Consider the following 26,495-nt stretch of genomic DNA (forward strand, 5'->3'; position numbering starts at 1 on the left):
GTTTACTTTAAAGGAGAGTCAAATGTAGACCACTATAACTGATATTAGTTTCTTTTAATAAGGCTCATTCAATTCTTATTGGATTTGCTGCTCAAAGTCGGCTTACAGGTATAAAAGGAAAGGTAGTTCAGGGAAACTATATAAAGATGTTTAATCACCGGACAAGACCATGGCATCAACATTAACACTGAAAGGCTGAACTGCAGGGAATTTAGCCCGATTCGGGTCTTCTCACTCCACCAGGCAACAGGCAAGCTTTGTCCGTGTTTCTCCTCCCCAGACCCCAATCTGATCCCTCTGCTTGCAGTTCTGAGCTCTCAGTGCTCAGGCGTCTCTTCTCCTGGGTGGGGGAGGTGTTCCCAGCCTGCCACAGGGGGGTCTTCAAGAAAAGGGTTGGTACAGAGAGGCGCAGCTCCACCCCAGGCCTCTTCCGACACCGCTCCGTCTGGGCTCAGCCTGGTGGTTTTTAAGAAAGATCTTCCTTGACTCCTCTGCCTGTCACATCTGCTGAGAACCCCAGTCTAGCTCACTGATCCAGGCATGTTGCCGGCCCTAGTGCTGCTTTTGGTTTTCCTGGCTCTTGGTAAGTGTGTTGCCTGGATGCTCCGTGGATTTTTCTGAATTTTGTGGCATTGGTGGGGGCACTGGTGGGGGTAGGGAAGGGTCATACTAAGAAACTGGTGTTTCCTCTTCATCATTATTTTTTGTTGCTTTTCCCATTGCAGTCACTCCGGTATCTTCCAGCGCGAAAGGGGCCCAGATGTCAGTCACTAGTAAGACTTGGGAGACTGCTTCTTTCACTTGCGATCTTACACAAGATGCCACATATATCCACCTGTACAAACAACAGGAGGGGATGGCTCCCCGACGCCTTTTCTACTACGATGTCTACTACTCCAAGATTGAGTTCGAATCAGGAACCAACAAAGCAAAATACAGTGTTTATAAAAGCTCAGGAAGGAGCTATAGATTTGCAATCCTAAATCTGGAACACAGTGATTCTGGCATGTACTACTGTGCTGTCTGGGATAAGCACGTTGGTTCAGACTTCCTGTACACTGCACTGGAAATTTTGCTTGTGGCTGCCAAGTGCAGCTCTGGTAACAACCCCTGCCTCACTTCTTCCCCCAAATTTTCTTTACTCTGAACAAAGAGAAACCCTGAGCTCAATGCCCATTTCCGAAGCTATATATTCCATAGCCACCTCTTTCCTCTCCAAAACAGCCATAGTTTTTTCCTGAAAACAGACCTTCATCCCCAGACTGTAAGCAAGCAATCTAGCAGGCAGCATATTCTCACTCTCCTAGGAACTGGTAGAGTTCATATAATTTTTTCTTTAGGACAAACAGGGCATCTAGGATTGATCTCTTAGGAGACACATTTAGAAGAGCAAAATGGAAAGGTTAGACAATATGGAATCATTAATTCCATCATTATCCAGAGAAAATGGCTGGGGATGGAGCATCTTCATTATTCAGGAATATGAAAAATAAGAAATGATGGAATGAAAACTTGAGACTTCCTAAACCTCAAGCTGGTATCTGATCTCTCTTATGGACAAATAGATATTTTCCTCATATAACTAACTAGGGCAAGACTGACATAGTGAATGTGTAGGAAAAAAGTGATTGTTTTAGGTAAGCCAACCATGGTATTCTATTTACACCTGCTTTTGAAGTTCAGCCCACAGCTGAAACTGGCCTGTCTGGTAACAGATAAAGTGGTATGTCTCCCTTTGAAATGGGCCACTTCCCAGCCTAACACAGGAATGCATCCTAGAAGAGGGCTTGTGAGCTTCCTCCTGACCAGGAAGCCCCTCCTCTCTTATCGCTCCCCTGGGCCCTGCCACTCTCACAGGTCATCGTATTTGTCCATGATAACCCCACAACCACAAGTCACAGCTTCAGGTCCTTCCCCTTCTGTGACTGCAGGGAAGATGGGATTGGCTAGTAAATGCACCAACTTTAACTTGCTCTATTGCTCAGCAAGCTCTGGGAGTTGGTGATGGACAGGGAAGCCTGGCGTGCTGCAGTCCGTGGGGCTGCAAAGAGTCGGACATGACTGAGCAACTAAACTGAACTTGAACTGATCAGCAACCACATGGTTTAACTATTTGCAGCTTTAGGACAGTCTGAAGCATTAAACATATTTTAATTTAGATTTTCCAGTGGTGGTAAGATTTTGTTCTGCACATTTGTTTCTTTGATCTGCTGTGATCTCAATTTCTGTGTAAGGTAGCAATCTTAATATGGAGATCCAGTTTCTTCCCCAATTACTGACAAATACATCATTACACCACTGTTTTTCATCATCACGTAGTGATAACTACCTTGTCCTATGCTCACGGGGTCCTTGTTCTCTCCCTCCTCTTCCCACTCTCCATCTGCTTATACAGGCCAGTTTCTCCAAGGGCACAGCTAGAGTTGGCAGTCACTGTGTACACACAAGAAACACAATCACAACCTTGTGTAGGATAAAAGGTATGCTATACATAACCCGTGTGTGACCAAAGAAATCAGAGAAAATAAAAAATACTTGAAGACGATAAAACTGGAAGTGAGTGAAGCGAAAGTCGCTCAGTCATGTCTAACTCTTTGCGACCCCATGGACTATGCAGTCCATGGAATTGCCCAGGTGGGTAGCTTTTCCCTTCTCCGGGGGATCTGTCCAACTCAAGGATCAAACCCAGGTCTCCTACAGTGCGGGTGGATCCTTTACCAGCTGAGCCAGAAGGGAAGCCCAAGAAGACTGGAGTGGGTAGCCTATCCCTTCTCCAGTGGGTCTTCCTGACTCAGGAATCGAACTGGGGTCTCCTGCTTTGCAGATGGCTTCTTTTCCAACTGAGCTATTAGGGAAGCCCCAAAATAGAAGAACACCATAAAAATCTGTGGCACACAGCAAAAGCAGTTCTAAGAGAGAGGTTTATAGTGATACAAGCCTACTTCAGGGGACAAGAACAACCTGAATAAACAGCCTAAACTAACACCTAAAAGAACTAGAGAAAAGAAGAACAAACAAACCTAAAAGTAAGTAGAAGGAAAGAATAATAAAGATCAGAGCAGATATAAATAAAATAGAGCCTAAAAAAAAACCCAGAAAATATCAGTGATATTAAGAACTGGTTTTTTGAAGACAAATTGGAAAAACAAATTTATCAAGTTAAAAAGAGAGAAATCTCAAATATGCAAAATTAGACATGAAATAGAAGAAATTGCAATTGACACCATCAAAATACAAAGGATAAGACATTACTGCAAATAATCATATGCCATGCAAGAAAACAGACAACCTAGAATAAATGGATAAATTCCTAGAAATGTAAAATCTCTCCACTTAACCAGGAAGAAACAAAATATAAATACACTACCAGAAATGAAACTGCATCAGTAATCAAAAGCATTCCAAAAACAAAAGTCTAGGACCAGAGAGCTTCTAAGATTAATTCTACCTAATATTTAGAAAAGAACTTCTGTCTCAAAATATTCCAAAACTATCAAAGAGGGAGGAACACTTCCCACCACATCATCAAAAATTAAATATTGAGTATTGAGGTCCCCTAATGCTTAGTCATTAAGTCACATCCAACTCTTTGCAACCCCATGGACTGTAGCCTGCCAGGTTCCTCTGTCCATGGGATTTCCCAGGCAAGAATACTGGAGTGGGTTGCCATTTCCTTCTCCAGGGCATCTTCCTAACCCAGGGATCAAACCCACATCTCCTGCATTGGCAGGTAGATTCTTTACCGCTGAGTCACCTGGAAAGCCAAAGATGTCTCTTTCCATCTTCTCATTCCAAGTTTCTCTACCCAAAGATCCAAACAGTCTCATACTTGTTCCTTCTAGCTCACTTTTCTAGATGCTTTTTAATATAAACCTAATACTTTCAGGTGTATAGAAAAGGTAGAGGAACCAGAGATCAAGTTGCCAACATTCTTCAGATCTTAGAGAAAGCAGGAGAATTCTAGGAAAACATCTACTTCTGCTTCATTGACTATGCTAAAACCTTTGTGTGGATCACAACAAACTGGAAAATTCTCAAAGGGATGGGAATACCAGACCTGTCTCTTGAGAAACCTGTATGGGGGTCAAGAAGCAAGAGTTAGAACTGGACGTGGAACAACTGACTGTTTCAAAATTAATAAAGGAGTATGACAAGGCTGTATACTGTCACCCTGCTTATTTAACTTATATGCAGAGTACATCCTGGGAAATGCCAGGCTGGATGAAGCACAAGCTGTAATCAAGACTGCTGGGAGAATCACCAACAACCTCAGATACGCAGATGATTCTACTCTAATGACACAAAGTGAAGAGAATCTAAAGAGTCTCTTGATGAGGGTGAAAGAGGAGAGTGAAAAACCTGGCTTTTTCAACATTCAAAAAATAAAGATCATGGCATCTGGTCCCGTTACTTCATGGCAAATAAAAGGAGAAAAAGTGGAAGCAGTGACAGAATTTATTTTTCTGGACTCCAAAATCACTGCAGACGGTCACTTTAGCTTTGAAATTAAAAGACACTTGCTACTTGGAAAGAAAACTATGACTAACCCAGATAGCATATTAAAAAGCAGAGACATCACTTTGCCAAAAAAATCTGTATAGTCAAAGCTGTAATTTTTCTAGTAGTCATGTATGGATATGACAGTTGGATCATAAATAAGGTTGAGTGCCCAAGAATCGATGCTTTCGAATTGCAGTGCTAGGGAAGACACTTGAGAAGTGTCTTGAGAAGTCACTTGGACACCAAGGAGATCAACCCAGTCAATACTAAAGGAAATCAATCCTGAATCTTCATTGGAAGGACTGATACTGAAGCTGAACCTCCAGTACTTTGGCCACCTGATGCAAAGAGCTGACTGATTGGAAAAGAACCCTATGCTGGGAAAAATTGAAGACAAAAGGAGTAGGGGCAGCAAAGGATCAGATGTTTAGATAGCAACACTGACTCAATGTACTGAGTTTGAGCAAACTCTGGGACACAGTGGAGGTCAGAAGAGCCTGGTGTGCTGTAGTCCATGGGGTTGCAAAGAGTCTAACATGACTTAGTAACTGAACAACTGTCAGGGAATGTTTAACAGTAGGATTCCTGTGTGCTGTTTCCTATCTCTCTTGAGCCCTCTGTTCCTTATCGGTCCATTTAGGTGCAAGAGGAGCAGGCAAGCCTCTCCCAGGATGGAGATCAAAGAGATGGGATGCTTGCATAGGATTTCCTTCATTGGCTTTTCCATTTGGTGAAAGGGATTATTTATGACCCTCTTATGATATGGATCGCCTTTTGGCCTTATGGCCTCTATTGCTCCTTGCTTCCTTGGTAACTTGTAAAGTCTGGTCTCTTGATCTTTATCTGAAGAAGCTACCTTGTATTGTGGTATATATATTATTCTTACAGAATTCAATAAAACACCCTTGTTCCATCAAAGCTTGGGTCCCTGTGTCTTTCTCTCTCTCTCTCTCTCTATTTCTGGCTGATTCCCTGGAGTGTGAAAGCCGGCTGCGTAACCCAGGAATATTAGCCTCTTTCTTTCTTTCCCTTTCTCATAGTTGACTCCGGACGACCAGGTTCCGGCCCATTAAAGGACCCCAACAAACAACAGCAACAAATTTATATGGTATTTGATAAAGAGCTATTGTTGTTTTCCCAAGAAATGATCAGTAGCTCAAAGCCAGTTTTAAAATAATCTCTCATTGCCCTACAACTTAAAAATTCCTTATCATATTTTTACATTAATATATGCTTGCAGTGTTTTGTGTAGGACTTTTGTTTCATTTATGTTTCAAAATTCTTACAACATAATTAGCTCAACCCCAATTCTTACAACATAAAACAGCAACAAACAAAGTTTATCTTAACTCTGATTGGAATTACAGTCAATTTATGCAGTTTTTTTTCTCAGCCCTTTAGTAAAATCCTATACTGTTTTCTTCATATGGTCTTGTATTATTTTGTAAATATAATCAAAGATTTTATGGCTGTTTACCTGTTCTTTTACATTTTACTACTTAAATCCTTCATAGGTCTTGGAATACAGACAACTCTTAAGCTTCTGATAATTCTGCTCGTGGTCTTAGAATAAGGAAAAACAGAAGACAAGATGTCAAAAAGGAGATGAGTGGGCATCACTCATGTCTATAATAGATGCAAAGAGTTTATGTCAGCCCCAAGTACTAATAACCCAGAATTCTCAATTTAAAAAAATGAGATGAGATGTGCTTAGGTACTCAGACATGTTCAACTCTGCAACGCCATGGACTGTAGCCTGCCAGGCTCTTCTTTCCATGGGGATTCTCCAGGCAAGAACACTGGAGTGGGTTGCTGTTCCCTCCTCCAGATCTTCCCAACCCAGGGATCAAACCCAGGTCTCCTGCATTACAGGCAGATTCTTTACCATCTTTGCCACCAGGGAAGCCCTTAAAAAAAAGACTCCTTTCTAAATATGATTTTCATCCAGGTCTCTCATCCTTTTCTATTGTGTTGGGTGCTATGAGTGGACAGCTGCTCACCATGATCTCCTCTTACTTTCACCCTCAGGGCAGTGGCATTGAGTGCTCACGAGCCTCAGGCCAGGACTGGGTGGATCTGCATGGACATGGGAATCTCAGGGCCAGTCCAGTCTGGATTCTGGCAGATGGACTGTTCATCTGTGCTCAGAGAAGCAGTCAGTTGCTTCTGGCTATTTCTTTTTCTCCTGATCTAAGGTGAGTGGCTTGAGATTACAGAACAGCCTCTAAGAGTCTTCTTTCAACATATCAGAGAAATGGATATTGTTTTCAAGTTTTAGTTTCAGTAAGGAATCTAATCTCAAAGCAGATAGAGTTCTACAAATTTCTTCCTTTATTCCAGGAAAAATAGTAAGTCATCATAGGAGATATTTTCTCATCTTGCATTGGCGTGGTAAAGAATTACATTACTCAACAAATGGAAAACTTTGTTCACATTTCTCAAGTATACTTGTGTTGGCATATTTGCATTTTCAGTTACTGAAGAGTTTCCTCTCTTCAGAAATACATTCCTAAATTGCTAAGGGAGCAGCCCTGGTGTTTGTGGAAACAGAAGGGCCTTTCCTTTGATGTAAACTCTAAGCAGTTTCAACAGAGCTGAACACCTGGAAAAAAAAAGTCTTAATTCTTTGAATACTATTCCTGGAAATTTAGAAAGGCCAGTAATTAACTGTTTGGTGCCAGTGATGTGTTCTTTTCCTGCTTTAACACTTTTCATCTATTATCAGTGTTTCCAATGATCTCTCCTCTGTGGAAAGCAGATATTTGGGTCCATTTATCTGAGGAAAACTAATAAAACATCAAATACCACAAAACCTATGTTCAAGGACTTCCAAAAGAACCCAGAAAATCAAATTGCCAGTACAAAGTTTTTAACTGCTAGTCATGTCATGAAGGTAGGTGAAGGCTGAGATTATTGTAGGGGCTTCAACCGGGGTAAACGGCTCAGAATGAAAGAAGATATTTGGAAAAGGAACTAGGCTCATAATAATTCCCCATGGTAAGTAACTTTTTTCTGTTTTTTACCTTGGTCATGAAAGACTAACAGACTCTTTTCATTTTATTTTGGAGGCTTGTGGGATCTTAGTTCCCTGATCAGTGATCAAACCCAAGACCATGGTAGTGAAAGTGCCAAATCCTAACCCCTGGATAGCCAAGAAATTTCTGACAGATGCTTTTTAGAGAAAAGCAATTTAGGATTCCTCCTTATGTGACTGCCACATTCTTGGGCTCAGAATACAAACAACAATTTTTCAGCTACTGGTCACTGTATATGGAAACTAAACTACTTTGGAAATGGTTTACTTTCTCTGCTTGTAAGCAGTTGAAATTTTTCTTCTAGAAAACACACACACACACAGAATAGGCTCAGGCTAGATAATAAAATATTCCAAGGACTCAGTTTTATTGTTTCATTTATATTCCAATATTTTTATGCCATTATTATGTTCCTTACTATGTTAGTGTAAGTTTTTGGTTCAGGTTCCTTTTCTTGTAGATGGTCTATTAAGTGAGTTACTCTTCTCTTAATTAGCTCTTCTCTAGAGTTTGAGATAAAACTTCTCCATTCTCCTAATAACTTGCAAAACAAATATTATAGGTTTTCACCTCATCCCTAATAGCAGTGCAAAAAGATTCTATAGTAAACGACTATAGAACTTTGATAAATCTCACTTCTTGTTTCTCTAGCTTCTTAGAGGTAGGCTGATATTCTTTAAAACTTGTGCTATTGGATTTCTTTTTTTAATTAATTAATCTTTTAAAACTGAAGAATAATTGCTTTACAGAATTTTGCTGTTCTCTTTCAAACCTCAACATGAATCAGCCATAAATTTCCTGGATATGGACAAGTTTGTCAGCTCAAGTCATTTCAGCTCCAAAGTCCATGAAAATGGTGTGCATGGTTACATATCCTCATTTGCTCTTTCATTCTTTCAGCAAATATTTATTGAATTGTTTCTGTGCTGGGTGCTTAAGATAAAAGTGTGAACATGACAGAACAAGGATAACACTCAAACCATTTCTATTGTGGTGGAAAAGTGTTTGAAATTCTGGCTTAATGGGGACCCATGTTCTATGATCTGTGGCTGGCAGGACACCTTGATGAACTTGTTTCCTTTCTTAATTGATTAAATAGTTGTTGTTGTTGTTGAGTCATTAGGTCATGTCTGGCTCCTTTGTGACCCCATGAACTGAAGCCTGCCAGACTCTTTCATCCATGGGATTTCCCAGGCAATAATATTGGAGTGGGTTGCCATTTCTTTCTCCAGGGGATCTTCCTGACTCAGGGATCGAACTCATGATGCCTACATTGGCAGGCAGACTCTTTAACACTCAACCACCAGGGAAGCCCAATGTAATAGTTATTGCTTGTAAAATCTACACCTTTTGTTTGGTGGAAGACTGATAAAATGGCCTCGATACCATCCCATTAAAGAGAATTTTAATATTAATCAATATTAGCTATATTTACTGAGGGCCAGGCATCATGATAAGTATTTCAATGCCTTATCTTTTCCTCAACAGGAATCCTTTCATTCTCATTTCATAGATAAGGAAACTGAGGTTTAGAGAAGTTCACTTAAATGCTGTAAGTCACATGACTAGTTACTGTTGGCAAAATTTGGGATCCAATAGGGATTCCCTTGTGGCTCAGCTGGTAAAGAATCTGCTTGTAATGCAAGAGACCTGGGTTCGATCCCTGGGTTGGGAAGATCCCCTGGAGAAGGGAAAGGCTATCCACTTGAGTATTCTGGCCTAGAGAATTCCATGGATTGCATAGTCCATAGGGTCGCAAAGAGCTGGACATGACTGAGTGACTTTCACACTCACACAGAGACTTGTTTATTCTGAAGTAAGTGGACTGGACCACTGCATGATATTAGAAACATTAAGTCATGTTTTTATATCCTAAATATTTACTCTCTGTAATCTGACTTGGATCCTTCAATTAACTACAGTATTGTCATTGTGCATAGGGAAATGGCAACCCACTCCGGTACTCTTGCCTGGAAAATCCCATGGATGGAGAAGCCTGTAGGCTACAGTATATGGTAGGTTACAGTCTATGGGGTCGCAAAGACTCGGACATGACTGAGTGACTTCACTTTCACTTTCTTTATTTTATACTTTGTATTGCTACTTATATGTGAAAACAATGCTTTTGCTTTTAATGATGGCACTGAAATGACCTCTCTTTATGCCCAAAAGATCATGTAAGTCATACTGAGTATGTATTTATTAAATATTCAGAATATGTGTCAGTTCTATTTCAATACAAAAGAGGCAAGTAAGAAAAAGAAATAAGAAAGAAGAAAAAATTGTAGTGGAATACATACTTTTTGTTAACTGGTAAACACACCAAATTTTCAAATATGATATGCTTTTCCCTCCAAAATTAGAAAAGAACTTCAATGCAGGAGTTTTTAAGAGGTGAATGAAGTAAAAAGTGAACATTGCAAAATAAATAAATAAAAAGGGGATATTGCCTTCAGTATCCATTTTATAAAATGGAAGAAATGGTCTTTAAACAAATACATTTATACTCCCAGTACATCAATGCTATGTCCTGCAACATTTAATATCATCCACAGGTGGTGACCCTCAGCAGTTAAAGTTAGGCAGGCAATGTTTTAGTGATCCAAGGGGACAATAGGAGGATTTGAGGACCGGGCATCTTCATTTGGACCAGGCCATTTGTCTTAGTCATTCTGTCCTAAGGTACAGTGCCCAGAGTTGCAAATTGAACTTTGGGCATAAGTTAGGTAGAAGTCAGTTTGAGGCTGCAATTTCGGGTAAAAGCTTGGAATGCCAGTAGATGTGCTGTTAATGGGGGAAAAAATGCCATTTATTTTGGACAACATCAGTGAAGAAGTTCCATGTACTGACTGCTTCAGCCAATGTTCTCTTTGACTTTCTTAAACGTGGAAATACAACAAATAAGAATAAACAAATGATTGCCTATTAATTGGGTATGTGAAAAGCTATGATGATGGTTTTGAGAGCTCTAGACATATACAGCATAGAGTAAAGCAAACAAGTCATTAGTTGCTACAAATCTAATTGCAAACCCCAAACACTGAATTTTTATCAGGATATGCAAAGTTTGGTCCTATGCTATTAAAATGTCATGTTGGACCACACAATTATCAGAAATAAAAATGCTAATAATAATGTTAATGATAACATAGCAACTTTTATAATATCTTATCTCCATATTATTTTTATTCAAATCAGTCTTCAGTTCTTGTTTTGTTTTGATCTCACTGCAGCAGTGATAAGGATGTTCAATTGACTTAACAGTAATATCATCTTCTACAAATAAATGAAGCTTCTAAGGCTTTAGCTTATTTGATTTGTTCAACCCCAGAACTTGTTAGGAGCAAAATGAACTAGGACTAGAATCCTGGTGTCTTGAATTCCAAGCCATCATAATTCCACTAGAATTTGAAGGAATCAGTGAAGCTAAATTAGTCTAAAGTTTTTGATACAGCCTGAATCACTGTGTAATAATTACGTAAAAAACTTCAATGTTGGAACAAAACTTGTCGTCACAGGTAGGTATCAGAGAATGTAAATTTTTTCCAAGGCAATAGAGGGAAAGTGAGGAACAATTAAATGAGAATGAAAGTCTCAAATAATGGGTATGTGGTTGGGGATTAGATTTAGGAGAGATTTTACAACAAGTCCATGTAGTAAAGGAGCGTGTAGACAACACTGCACAAATATTGTAATAGGATTTGGCTTTGTATCCATGTGGACTTCAGTAAAGGGCCCATGTGGCATTCTTGCCTGGAAAATCCCACGGACAGAGGAGCCTGGCGGGCTACTCTCCGTGGAGTCGCAAGAGTCGGACGGGACTTAGCAACTAAGCTAAACAATAATGTATTATATGTAATAGTCAAGAAAGTGTTTGGCCCAAGGCTGAAGTTTGTCATTACAGCTAAGTTTTGTGAGTTGACAGGTTTCCTTTTCTGATGCTGAAGGTGTATTTTCAAAAAACATGGGCTTTCGAGTCAGGCTGACCTGGAGCTTCCGACCCACCACTAACTACTTATGTGAACATGGGGGTGATTCTCTGGCCTCAGTCTCCTAATCCATAAGACGGGATAACAGCGTATATTCAGCAGGGGTAGTAGGAGAATTGAATGAGATAATGTAAATAAAGTACTTAGCACATTGGCTAACACCTCATAGGTGCTGGATGGGTTTTTATTCAAATGTGAAGTGAAAATGGCATCCAGGAGAGAGAGTTTTTTGCAAAACTGTTGACAGAACTGACATTCTTCAGAGAATGCAGCTGCACTTCTGACTTCTCAAATGAAAAGTTATCTTACTGTCCACTCACACACACACAAAATTGAATTGGGGGGGGGGGATTTGTCTCTCTTTAGCAGGTTCTTGTCTACTTGGCAAGAAAAATTAGATTAAGATGTATTTTTTTATATGTCTTGTTGTTCTATGTGGTTTAAATCTTAATCCTTTAGCTTAATTGGTATCATTTCTAACAACAATATTTATTGGCTCTAAAATATATAGTCAATAAGCTTGGGCTTCATGCTCATATTTATCAGAAAAAAGCTTTAATTTATAAAGAAAGTGATCAAGAAGTGAAGTCAAATATAGAGGGAAGTATGAATTTGAAACTGCTATTTAAAAATGAAATAGTTCTAATTATCTAATTTATAAAAGAAAAATGAGAAGAAAAAAGAGAACATGTTAATAGCAACATAGTATGTGGTTGGGGCTATGATAATGAATAAAATACTATTTGTTCTAAAAGGAAGATGTATAACATTAAATTAAGCACATTAAGATCCAACTATATTTACAGCATGAGTGAAAAATCAACACTGTCTGTTTACTGACTTAGTAAAATCAGGAGCTTTGCTGCACAGGCAGAAATTCTGAATAATTTTTTTCTTCTCATGTGAAAAGTCCAATTTTTCTTTTCTTAAGATATTTCCCAATGAGGGGCTTCTCTGGTGGTTCAATGGTTAAGATTCCGCCTTCTAGTGCAGGGGGGCACAGGTTCAATTCCTGGTTGGGATATACACTCTCTTCAGTAGGTGGAAAAAGAGCAAATAGTGGTGGTCCAAAGCAGTTCAGCAGCCTTATAGAGTAGGTACAAATTAAGGGGGGGACACTGAGAGTCAAAATATTATGTATTATTACTGAAGACAAAACTTTAGATGAAATTCCAAAATAAAATGTGCTCTTGGTGAACACTTTCTGAATTGAGACGAAATTCTGATAAATGCATTACTTGATGAGCTTAGTGTAAGAGCATTTCTGAAAATAATGTGGGTTCGGTTGCTTCAGTCATGTCTGGCTCTTTGCGACCCATGGACTGTAGTCCACGAGGCTCCTCTGTCCATGGGATGCTCCAGGCAATAATACTGGAGTGGGTTACCATTTCCTCCTACAAGGGATCTTCCCAACCCAGGAATCGCCTCTACTTTTCATGCGTCTCCTGCATTGCAGGCGATTCTTTACCACTGAGCCATCGGGGAAGCTCTTCTGAAAATAATACTTTTTTAAAAAGGGAAGTATAGTTGATTTACAACATTGGGTGAGTTTCAGGTGTATAGCAAAGTGATTCAGTTATATGTGTGTGTGTCTGTGTGTGTGTGTGCGTTTTTGTGTGTGTGTGTCTGTGTGTGTATAGACTTTTTCAGGTTCTTTTCCATTATTGCAAGGTTACTACAAGATATTGGATATAGTTCCCTGTGCTATGCAGTAGGTCCTTATTGTTTTATCTATTTTATATATAGTATTGTGTTATCTATTAATCCCAAATTAGGGGTTTGGGATTAATTATACATTTTAAATGGAAGTTTTAGAAATATAGCTATCTTGCTTCCACATTCAAGGCACTGTAAATAATGTACTGCTCTACTAAAAAATCCGGAGTGGTTCAGATGTAAAATTGAGAGGTTATATAGAATTAAAAATAGAGAGAATCCCAGCACTTCAGAATTGGGCATGGGACCCACATCCGGAGAGAAAAGTTAACTTCATACATTGTCACGTACCCGTGGACACTGACTCCATTTTAAAAAGCAACTGCATATCACTTTTTAAAAATGATAAACTTCTCTGGGTGTTTATTTTTGTGGGGAATAAAATAAATATGGTGCATCCCAGAATCAGTTAAATGAAGAATGAGTCTCCACAGAGTTTCAGAACATGAGAATGTGTCATTTGGCCAAAGAGAGCATAAGTTATAACATAAGACAAGATGGGAAAGGGAAGTAGTTTAGAAGGCATCAAAGATTCTCACAGACAGAGAAACGATCAGTTACCTGGTCTCCTCCTCCATCCCCATTCCCACAACCCACCCATCCACTGCAAAAGAGGCTCCACTATGATGGAGCAAAAGAGATTTTTTTTTTTAATTGAGATTTCCCTGGCAGTCCAGCGGTTGGGACTTTGCACTTCTACTGTAGGAGGCACAGGTTCAATCCATGGTGCAGGAACTAAGATACGGCATGCTGCATAGTATGGTCAAAAAACCAAACAAATAAGCTGACAAAACAATAAATGTATTCATGAATTTTGGAAGCCTTGATATGGGGTATTTACATGGGGGTATTTAAAGGTCATACACCATCTTTACAAATGGAGAAAAATGAAGGTCAAGGTATAATCTAGCTTTACTACTTAATAGCTGTGACTTTGGGCAAGTTACATGAAGTCTTGAACTTTTCTTTCCATCAAAGATAAGAGCAATAATAAGCATCTGACAATCTATTGTGGATGAGAGGCCATGGTGAGCACTGGTCCAATGATGCCTTTCTTTTATACTCGCTGTGCTGTCCTCAGTCATTCACTTATGTCCGACTCTTTGCTACCCCGTGGACTGTAGCCTGCCAGGCTCCTCTGTTCATGAAATTTTCCAGGCAAGAATACTGGTGGGTTGCCATTTCCTTCTCCAGGGGATCATCCCAACACAGGGATTGAATCCACATCTCTTGTGTCTCCTGCATTGGCAGTGGATTCTTTTCCACTGGACTACCTGGGAAGCCTCATTACTTGCTAGGTTTTTCCAAACCTCAAAATGTTGGTGTTGCTCTAATGATTCTTTTTAATTATATTTTATTTTCCCCCACAGATAGAAACCTTGCTACAGACATTTCACCCAAGCCCACTATTTTTCTTCCTTCAATTGCTGAAATCAACCACAGTAAGACTGGAACATATCTTTGTCTTCTGGAGAAATTTTTCCCTGATATTATTGAGGTTTACTGGAAAGAAAAGGATGGCAACAGAGCTCTGCCATCCCAGAAGGGAAATACCATGAAGACCACTGACACATACATGAAGTTCAGCTGGCTGACTGTGGCTGAAAACTCCATGGATAAAGAACATATATGTGTCGTCAAACACGAGAGAAATATAGGAGGAATTAATCAAGAGATTCTTTTTCGTTCAATAAATGAAGGTATGTGAATAAACATAAATATAACTTCCAGAACACTGTTTTTCAAATAAAACACACCACTTTTTCTGTTAAGCATTAGTGAAAAACAAACAAATGTCTTTATAAAATGATGTTTTGTTTAATGGTAGCATAAATGTTCTGCTATCTCCCCCATAGAATTAAAGTGGGATAGGCTTTGATACATAAATATGAAAAAAATTTTACTTAACCTTTTCAGATTTGGTTTCATCTTCCAAAATATTAAGATCATAGTGATGTTTCTTAAAGTTGTTGTATGGATTCAAGGAAACAACATCTGTGAAAGTATCTAGCAACTTAGCACATAACAAATCTCCACTGTGGATGACTTTGGCTGATCAGGAAATAAGAACATTATGCATCTTTCTGGAATGTTTTACTCAGCAAATAAAGTCAGTGTCATTTTAATCCTGCTTTACTCAAGGTACCATTCCAAAACAATGAGTTATTAAATGATAAAACAGTGTTTGTATGATGGAGGCAGATTGCAGTTCAACAAAAAGTAGAATAATTAGACTCCTGGGGTTTTATTATGTTTTTAGGTTTTTGAAATTTGTATTTTATACCGGATCTTCCCAACCCAGGAATCAAACCAGGGTCTCCTGCTTTTCAGGTAGATTCTTTACCAACTGAACTATCAGGGAATTTCCATACCACCCTAAGATAAGCTAAAATTTTGTAATTAGAGATGGGGTGAGGCTAAAGTATATAGACTTACTCTCATTCTACATGAAGAATGCATTTCTTGCCATTGGAAAATGCTTCTCATAAACTCTCATTGCAGCCCTAGCACATGCCAGGCCTGGAGGGAGTGTGGATGAACAGACTCAGGTGAATTACTCTCCCAGAAGGATGCACTAGTCAAGAGAATATACTTGTTTCTTAATCACTCAGGGTTACTCGTGATTCGACCAAGGTGTCCCAAAGGAGACCCTGTGATGCGGATGTTGGGCAGAGGGCTGGAAGCCTGTTGGCCCTGGCGGTGGTCCTGTAACTCACAGGATTCTGGACTGAAAGTCTGCAGTATTCACCTAGCAGACCCCAGTGTCCCTAATTAGGAATCATTTCTGTGCCTTTCCCTGTGGTTAGGAAGCCCTTTTAAAGTAGTGGGAACCACGTACTTAATCAAATGTACACAGACTTTTACTGGGAACCAGTCTGAATTTCTGAAGCAAGCCTGTCTCTTCCCTGATCCTCAGTTTGTCCAATGATCAAATTAGGTTTGAACACTTGCCTTGGCTTTGTCCTGGGGCTGTGATGAAGAGCCAATAGTATAGCACCAGAGAAAACGTTCCAAAGCATGACAGAGATGTATTTATTCTCATATTCGTCAAATCTATTTGTATCCTTTCCTAAAACTAATTAAAAGTAAGAATACAAAAACAGCCCTAAATTGTTATTTCTACTCTTATAAATAGAGGGGAAGCAAATTCGCTAAGTTTAGTCTAATGTATCCACAGCTCAGTTTGTCCTACTAGGTTTTAATTTTTCTTGTAATCAGGAAAAAATGAGTCCCTGTGACAATTACCATATTGGAGAGAAGCTCCAGTTCATAGTGTGTTTTACCTGACACAATTTTTGAAACAAATGCTTTGAAAGGGGTTCTAATGGCAGTAAAACTAATGAGGGCATTTCTGCTAATGTCATTCTTTAGCAGATTTCTAATGTTGTTTCTAAGAAGCTTTTTGTTTTTGATAAAAGCTAATAATATAACAGGGGAGTACAGACTGATGAAATGATTTTGAGGAGAAATACAATTAATTTGGTCCTAGTTTTCAATCAGCCTTTACTGAGAAATTGAACTTATCATAAACACACGAAGTTTATTACAAAAATTTGTTTCTTTATTGTTTCTGCCTCAATCAATGCATGGTAATAAGAAGTTTGTTTATCTTTTAATAATTTAAAAAATTTATTTATTTTGTATTTTGCTGTGCTGGGTCTTCATTGCTGCGTGGGCTTTTCTCTAGTTGCGGTGCATGGGCTTCTCATTGCAGTGGTTTCTCTTGTTGCAGAGCATGGGCTCTAGGGCTTGTGGGCTTCAGTAGTTGTGGCTCATGGGGTCAGTAGTTGCAGCTCCCAGGCTCTTGAATGCAGGCTCAATAGTTGTGGCACATGGCCTTAGTTGCTCTATTGTATGTGGGATCCTCTCAGATCAGGGATCAAACCTATGCTTCCTGCACTGGCAGGCAGATCCTTTACCACTGAGCCACCAGGGAAGCCCCTATTTACCTTTTAATGAATAAAATCATTATAAGGAAAGAAAGGGACTTATGAAAGTCAGTTCTTGAGGATACTTGAACATCAAAACATGACTCTACTTGTATTTTCATTCTTGGGATTTACTCCAAAGCATTTATACCTCAAATCCACGTTTTAGATTATAGTGAAAAAAAGATCTCGTTGAGGGCATAAAAGGCATACCAGACTGTATCCATGTGGACATGAACCCATTCAGGAGAAAAGCGATAAACAACTTCTGTGACTGTTTTCCTCCATCCAACAGTCCATTATCTTTTAAAAAAAAATTTGTACCAATATGGTTGTATTTTTGTTTGACTTTACTCATGAATAAAATTCTCACTTCAAGTTTTATCAAGTCAGATAACTAAAAATGTGATTTGATCTATTTTTTTTTTATCCCGGAAAGAAATGCTGAGCTCCTGTAATAAAAAGGTCATTGTTAAGAATAATTAAGATCTCTAGAAGAGAAGATGTTTTTAATGTCCACAATGGTAGAATTCTGTTGTCTTTGCATAGGTTAGTTTCTCTTTCTAAGGCTTATTTTTAGAGTATGCTCCGCTTGCTCTGTCTCATTTAATCCCCAACAACCATCCTTTGAATGCTGTCTCTGCCACCACTGGTATCAGATACAACTCTCCGCCAGTTACCCTCTAATTCATACTTCCTCCTTTGTAACACGGAATGCTCCAAAACACAAATCACTCCAGTGTCACTGGGGGATGAAAGAAGATAATGCAGTGAAGAGTTAAGTGAGTGCCTGGCCCAGTTACAGTCACTTAGCTATTAACCTTATTAATATTGCTTTGGTTATGCCCATAAGCCCCACAACTACAGAAAAATAATGTCCATGAGGCAAGGATACTGAGGATGTGTGTGCTTTGGAAAGCTTCAGCTGCTTTCTTTTGCTTGATGGGAAATATGCCTTAGCCTAACTCCTTCAAACGTGGGATTCCCTTGAGGACTCTAACTTTGAATGACTTTGATTTGGTAGCAATTCTTCATCTCGGCAGTGGGTGCTGAAGTCATGGAGCAGCCACTTTTCCTGATTACTTGTCTTTGCAACAAGTATTTCTCCAACACCTACTTTGTGGTAAGCACAGCGCTAGGAGCTATGAATACAGAAGGAAAATAAGATGCCATTGGGTATTACCCTCCAGTTATGGTAAAATGTAGCCTTCATGAACTTCAACATTTCCATGTGTAGAAAACCATATGCAAATGAAATCTATGAATTACATGGAATCAGACCAACTAGTTTTGGAACTGTAGGGCTCATATTTTTAATAACTGTCTCTCTCAGCTGATTATCTATCTATATACATATATATATATAGCAATAACACATATATAAACATATACAATGCCAAATAATGGGCACAAATAATTGACTAATACTTTTTTTCATTTCTTGTAGTTGTCAGCTCAATTATCCCTACCACTGAGTCTCCCAGTGACTGTTTAAACCATGAAAGTGGTAAGTGTTTGTATATGATTGCCTTTATGTCATGCTTCAGTATTTTATTTCCTTTCTAATCTATTTATCTTTTGCACTTCTCTGGCTAAAAGTACAAAAGACCAATTACTGGAATTGTGGGGCTCATTGTCATAGTTTTAATGACTATCTCTACTGTCTCACTGTCAGCAGATTATATACATATGTATATATTTATATATACACAGACACACACATATGTATCTGTGTATATATTTACATACATTTACATACATATGTACACATTGTAAAATAATGGGCAAGGACAATTGATTAATACTTGCTTCCATTGTTTCTAGAAGTTACCGGTACTGGTTCTAAAAAAGTTTGTCTGAAAGATGAAAGCGGTAAGTTTTTGCCTATGTTTGCCTTTATGAAATCTTACAGCATTTTTTTCCCTCCTGATCAAATTACCTCTTGAACTTCCCTGCTTAATGGTAGGAAAAAGCAATTATTCCTGAAATTGTGGAGTTCATACATTTAATCAGAGTATCTCTCCTATTTGTGCTAGCAAATTTTACCTTATATATACATATATATTAACACACATGTATTTAATCACATATGTGCCACTGTCTAATAATAGATATGAACAATTGACGATACAATTGATTAATACTAGCTCTCCTTTCTTCTAGAAGTCACTGCTGATCATAATTCTACAAAAGTGTGTCTGAAAGATGAAAGCAGTAAGTTTTGCCTGTGTGTCTTGTTACAGTCCTTTTCCCCTCTAAATAAACTTAACTTCCGAACTTCTTTGGTTTAAGTAGAAAGCCAGAAAGTCTGGATATTGCAGAATGGATGGCATCATGTTTTAAGTAAATCCATCATTCCCTAAGAGTCATCTTAGCACAGTAAATGTTGGTTTTGGAGTTTTGAGGATGCAGTGATAGGTTCTGAATTATTTCAACAGTGATAGGTTCTGAATTATTTCAACAGTGGGCTTCACTCACTTGTGTAGCTTTTGTTTGTAGTGACTAGAGAAATGTGATATCAAGTTACTTCTAGACAGTTGAGTTTTAGCCCCTGTTTGCATCTAATACATGAACTAACACAGAGAGCTTGATATACACAAAGTGTACTGCTGTATCTTTCACGTAGACTCTGTTCGCTCCTCACAACCACTCCTATGAGGTGGTACCATATTTTCCCAACATTTTGCAATTAGGGGAATGTGCCAAAATTAGTTCAGTCCTTTGTACAAAGTCACACAGCTAGATCTGGGGATTCAACTTAGTCCATCTGAATCAATGGTTCACACAACTTACTCAGTTCTCTATTCCTCCTCTAAGAGGTAGACATAGAGCAAGAATCCCAAAACCAAGGTCCTGAGACAGGATGAACCCATGGGCAGGGGTGTTAAGTGCATGGGCTTCCAAATATCACAGTCCCCAGTTCTATTATTATTAGCTTCATGAAAAATGGGTAAATTACTTACATTTCTGAGCAATACTGCCCTCATATGCCAGTTAGAGACAATAATAGACTGAACCTAGTTACTGGAGATATAAGATCACATATGTGGAGTGTCTCCGATAGGGTATCCAGTTAGCTGGCACAGAATCAGTACCACTTGGTGGCCCCTTCTCCCTACATGAACGTTCCAAGTGCATTTAGAATCTCTGGCTCTAGCCCTGCTGATCCCTCCTCCATTCCAAGTATCAGGGCCCCAGAACTCAGCTAATACCTGACCTGACAGAGGGGAGTAAGTTATGAGCAGGTCACCTCCTGAGATCATTTCCATACCAAATGCTAGTGATTCTGGAGTTCTGACTCTCTGAAGATGAGGTGTGGGAAAGAGAAATTTCCACAAGAAGAAACTCAGTCTTGAGACTAATTGAGTAGCCAAGTCAGGCCCATCATTAGTGCTGTTAACTGTTTTTTTGACAGCACATATTTCTTGCAAAACGTCAAAGACAAATAAGTGCAATTATCCTATAACATCACAGCCATGATGGTAGACATTCAAGACAGACAGGTGAGTGAGGCATGAGCTCCTGATGTTTCAGGAATTTTGGACTAAAGACCTTCTTCCATTTGATAAAATGTCCTCTTTACCAAAACCTTCTGCCCACTACACTGTATGACAACCAGATTTCCATGACTTGTATCCTTCTTAGGAACCTCACCAATGCACAACATGTAATGGCTCAGATCCTCCCAAATCAGCAATTCGACTTGATATTTATGCTTAACTTTGATGTCTGGTGTGTCAATTGCACATGGAGTCACAGGATTACAGAGCAGCTAAGAATGTGTTCTTCAAAGTCATGTTGCTGGGATTAAAATGTGGTTTGTGGTACTTTCTAAATGTGTGACCTCAGGCAAATTATTTTTCTCTGTGCTCAGTTTCTTGTAAAATGTGGTTGAAAATAATAATCTCATGCTCTGCTGTGCTTAGTCATTCAGTCATGTTCCAACTCTTTGTGACCCCATGGACTGTAGTCCACCACGTTCCTCTCTCCACTGGGATTCTCCAGCCAAGAATACTGGAGTGGGTTGCCATGCCCTCCTCCAGGAGATCTTCCCAACCCAGGGACTGAACCCAGGTTTCCTGCACTGCAGGTGGATTGTTTACCATCTGAGCCTCCAGGGAAGCCCAATAATTTCATAGGTTATCTTAAAGCTTATATAAGAGTAGAATTTTGCATGCAAAGCTCTTAAAATAAGTGTTTGATATTTGATTAGTCATTAATGAATATAACCTGTTATTATTACTCAGAGATGTGGGAAGGGGGCAAAAAAGTGCTAAATGCTATTTGTCACAAATATTTTTCTCTTTGGACTCATTCTTTAAAAACACAACATTGTATTTTTTTTTTTAATATTTTGGAAGATTCTAGTGAATTCAGCTGAGGTTGTTGATTGACTTGAATTGCCAACTGGATTCTGAATTGTCCTGGGAGTGGCGGTGCTCATGGCGCTTATACTTGTTTTCTTTGGGGTTTGGTGGTGTGAAGGAGTATCACTTCACAGTAGGGCATCAGACATAATTATGACCTCCTCCCATTACTGTGTACTGACCTTTCAAAAGAACGGATAACTAATCAAATGATTTCTCCTAGATACCCTGCAGCTGCAGCTCATGAACACCTCTGCCTATTACACCTACCTCCTTCTCCTCCTCAAGAGTGCGGTCTACTTTATCATCACCACCTCCTGTGTGTTTCGGAGAACAGGCATCTGCTGTGACGGGAAGAACTCGTGACAGAGGGTCCCCGAAGGAGTCAGCTTTCCTTGATCATCTATTGTTACTGAAATTCTCTGCTTGCTTTTTGGATTTGGGTTATCTCAGTGCATATGTGTTTTTCCCCCTATTGTGTCATTATTGTGTAACAGTTTTTCAAACACTGGGCAAACAGACAGTTCTACTCTGTAACAAGGAATTCTGCTATTACTCAGGCAGCAAGGCCCAGCGCGGGTCCAGGGAGCCTCTCCCACCACTGTACCCAACCACATCAGCTTCTTCCACCGAGTCCTCGTGCCTCCAGGGCACACAAAGCGGGCAGCTCCCCATCGCCTCCCTCAGCATCTTCCCCAAGACCACAGTCTTGACCCTCCCTGTTACACATCCTGGGGCAGCCAGCTTTGCTACTTGAACTCTGTACATTCTTTTTCATATTAGGCACAATAAGTTAAAAAATAAATGAAAAGTCCACTTATTTGTCTGTGTGTACTTTAATTTCATAAACTCTGACCAAGGTAAGAAACATCATGACAACTGAGCTACCAAATTCTGCATGGTTGTAATAACGGTCAATTCCACATTTCTACGTCTTTCCCTGAAATGCTGGCTCTGGTGCTTTCTTTGGGGCACTGGTTCCCAGGGGAGCCACGGCCAAATGAAGTTGCCCAGGGTCCTTCTCTTTCAAAGCCACCAGATTCAGACTCATTGGCTTGGGACGTTCTGATGGTGACAGGGTGACACCCACCGTGCCTTGCAGCGTGTGTGCTCAGATTGTACCAGTGTCTCACAAGCACTGCACCCTGATCCTCACATTGACCCCGTGAGAACTGCTCCAGCACCAGGTCATTCGGTGGAGGGGGAAGCACACAGACTATGACTCCCAAGGGTCTGGGGTTGAACCCTGGGTCTGTTTTAGCATCCGTGTGGCCTCAGGCAGTGATGTGAACTTGTGCCATCATTTCCTCATCTGTGCGATGAAGTCACAGTGCCCGGTGCTCAGTTTACTGTAAAGTGGGATCGAAGCTGGTAATCTCATGCTGTGCTTAGTCGCTCAGTCATGTTCAAGCCTTTGTGACCCCAAAGGGTAAATGAGGAAATGAGTTAATGATGCTTCAGCCATGCAAGTTCTCAATAATATTAGCATCTACCAGTGGTAGCTCTACTGTAGAAATCGTAGATTCTGCACACACACACACACAAATGCACTGATATTCATTTCAAAACTTACTTCCCACAAAGAGATTAGATGCAGATGGAGTAGGGACTCGGTTTCTACCATTTGTCAGGAAGCCCATTAATCATCTCAGAAGGCTCGGAGGAAGGAACAGTTAGAGTCCACAGTTTACAGGTTCAGTTCAGTTCAGTTCAGTCGCCATTCATGTCCGACTCTTTGTGACCCCATGAACCACAGCACGCCAGACCTCCCTGTCCATCCAAACCCATGTCCATTGAGTCAGTGATGCCATCCAACCATCTCATCCTCTGTCGTCCCCTTCTCCTCCTGCCCTCAATCTTTCCCAGCATCAGGGTCTTTTCCAATGAGTCAGCTCTGCGCATCAGGTGGCCAAAGTATTGGAGTTTCAGCTTCAACATTAGTCCTTCCAATGAACACCCAGGATTGATCTCCTTTAGGATGTACTGGTTGGATCTCCTTGCAGTCCAAGGGACTCTCAAGAGTCTTCTCCAACACCACAGTTCAAAAGCATCAATTCTTCGGCACTCAGCTTTCTTTATAGTCCAACTCTCACATCCATTCATGACCACTGGAGAAACCATAGCCTTGACTAGAGAGACCTTTGTTGGCAAAGTAATGTCTCTGCTTTTTAATATGTTATCTAGGTTGGTCATAACTTTCCTTCCAATAAGTAAGTGTCTTTTAATTTGATGGCTGCAGTCACCATCTAAAGTGATTTTGGAGCCCAGAAAAATAAAGTAAGCCACTGTTTCAACTGTTTCCCCATCTATTTGCCATGAAGTGATGGGACCAGATGCCATGATCTTAGTTTGCTGAATGTTGAGCTTTAAGCCAACTTTTTCACTCTCCTCTTTCACTTTCATCAAGAGGCTCTTTAGTTTTTCTTCACTTTCTGCCATAAGGGTAGTGTCATCACATATCTGTTTATAGGTTGGAGAGGTTAATATGTCTGTTCATGGTCATTATTTTGTAAGTAAGAGTCATTAAGGTTTTTCTGAACTCAGAGCCCATATTTTGTTACCTAATATCATGTGGCTTTCCACTGACTCACTTTGTTTTGGGGAAAAAACAAACCAACCACAGCAAAACAGAAAATGCACTGCTTCCTTACTAAAGGCTTCCTCCAGGGATTTACTGAGGATTTTCTTAAGGACACGTGGGGGTGCATCTGTCTTCTCCTCATGTATATTCTCTGGTATCACCATAGCTGCCCTCTTGATTGTCAACATGGTAGAAATCCTGCCTTATTCTGTGTGTGTATATTTAAAACTTCTTTTAAGGTGAAATATTTGTTCATGTCTTTCAACCATTTTTTTCTATTGATTAATAATACTAATAAACAGAACACTACTAAATGTATTTCTGTAGACTTCTATAAACAGACATAAGACAAGAAGTTCAATTCATGGTAAAAGGGAGAAAAAATAAGTGAGTGTATATTTTCTATTTTCTCTAACGAATCCTTTTAAAGGAAAAATTTTAATGTATTAGAATTAAAACACTGTCTCATTTAAAACCAAGGAGGCTTTTTGTTTGTTTCTTTGTTTATAATTAGCTTCAGTGGATGTGAGACAAGTTCTTAGGACACTAAACAGAAGTTCCCCATTTGAAAGCAAAAAAGACCAACCATATATAAGATAGAGGAAATCCAGTTTAGATCGGCTCCTTGCTTCCCATTAATTTGATCAGACCTCTTTAAACAAAGTAAGTCGCTCTCATCTTAAAGATATGGAAATATTTCTTCACTGGAAAGAAATAATGTAATAAGTAAAGAAGTCAAAGGGCTTCCCAGGTCATTCAGTGGTAAAGAAGATAGATTAGTTGCTCAGTCATGTCTGACTCTTTTTGACTCCATGAACTGTAGCTTGCCAGGCTCCTCTGTCCATGGCATTTCCCCGACAAGAATACTAGTGTAAGTTGCCATTTCCTTCTCCAGAGGATCTCCCTGACTTAGGGATGGAACCTACATCTCCTGCATTGCAAGCAGATTCTGTACCGTCTGAGCCACCAGGGACACTCCAGCAGTAAAGAATCCACCTGCCAATGGACAGAGGAGCCTGTTGGACAACAGTCCATAGGGTCGATAAAAGTCAGACACACCTTAGTGACTAAACAAGAATAACAACAGAAGCCAAGAGGGGAAGCTTTGGCTATTGTACATACCGCTGCAATGAACTTTGGGGTACATATGTTTTCTCAAATATGGTTTTCTCCAGATATAAGCCCATGAGTGTGATTGTTGGATCATGTGTGGCATGCTTGGTTGCTTAGTCATGTCCAAATCTTTGTGACCCCATGGACCATAGCCCAACATGTTCCTCTGTCCATGGGATTTTCCAGGCAAGAATACTGGAGTAGGTTGCCATTTCCTCTTCCAGGGGATCTTCCTGATCCAGAATCAAATGGTAGTTCTATCACAACATGGATAGATTTAGAGATTATCATACTAAGTGAGGTAAATCAGACAGAGAAAGACAAATATTGTATGGTATCACTTATATGTGGAATGTAAAATAATGATACAAATGAACTTATATTTAAAAAAAGAAGCAGACTCGCAGACTTAGAAAACAAATCTATAGCTATGAAAGGGGAAAGATGGGGGGAGGGTAAGTTAGGAGTTTAGAATTAACACATACAAACTACTATATATGAAATAGATGATCAACAAGGACCTACTGTATAGCCCAGAGTGCCTCTTGATGAAGCTCTCTAACTAAAGAGCCTCTTGATGAAAGTGAAAGAGGAGAGTGAAAAGGGTTTGAAAAAGAATGAATGTATGTATTAATATAACTGACTTACTTTGCTATACACCTGAAATTAACACAATGCTGTGAATTGACTATATTCTATATGAGCTAATAATTAAATTTAAAAAATGGAAGCAATAGCATTTTAAGAAGAGGCTAAACCTGCATATCTCTGAAAATTTTGTGTAGCTGATTTCCCTGCCAGGGCCCTGCTGGGCCGTGTCTCCTGTGGTTTCCAACTTCTTAGCAGCTTCCTGCCCCAGCTGCCCTGGGCTGCCCTGGCCCCAGAGGCGCAGCAAGGGGACGGCGGTGGGGGTGGCGGTGGCAGCAGGAGGGCGCTGGTGTGGCTGATGGGGTCTCGTTTTCTCAGGCTTCTTTGCTCATTCGCTCAAAACCACATTTTGGTTGATTTGTGGAAAATGTTTAAAGTCAAACAGGCTCTACCAGTTGGGGCTGTGCAAGAGCTAGCTGGGGTGTCACAAAGAAATGAGAACAGTTAAACCACAACCAGCTCTGCTCACTTTCAAAGGTCACAGTTAATGGAAGAAGAGTCCTCTGCACAGGCATGTGATTGTTAGCAAACAAACTCCAGGCTGTGGCTCAGGCTCCCCGTTATTTCTGTATGCATTTCCTCCACTATGTCCATGTAAGAATCTGTCCGCAGTGTAG

General features: G+C 39.8%; 1 gene segment (V, D, J or C); it reads left to right on the forward strand.

The window, feature by feature from the left end:
* The first annotated feature begins 435 nt into the window (after positions 1 to 435).
* LOC122438572 lies at positions 436 to 22,356 on the forward strand. The segment is given in 8 exon segments: positions 436 to 583; positions 726 to 1,029; positions 11,004 to 11,053; positions 14,611 to 14,940; positions 18,617 to 18,676; positions 18,994 to 19,041; positions 19,333 to 19,383; positions 21,760 to 22,356. Coding segments are annotated over 8 exon segments (1,029 nt in total).
* The last annotated feature ends 4,139 nt before the right edge of the window (positions 22,357 to 26,495 follow it).

The sequence above is a fragment of the Cervus canadensis genome, chromosome 3, assembly GCF_019320065.1.
Source record: "Cervus canadensis isolate Bull #8, Minnesota chromosome 3, ASM1932006v1, whole genome shotgun sequence".
NCBI classification, from domain to species: Eukaryota; Metazoa; Chordata; class Mammalia; order Artiodactyla; family Cervidae; genus Cervus; species Cervus canadensis.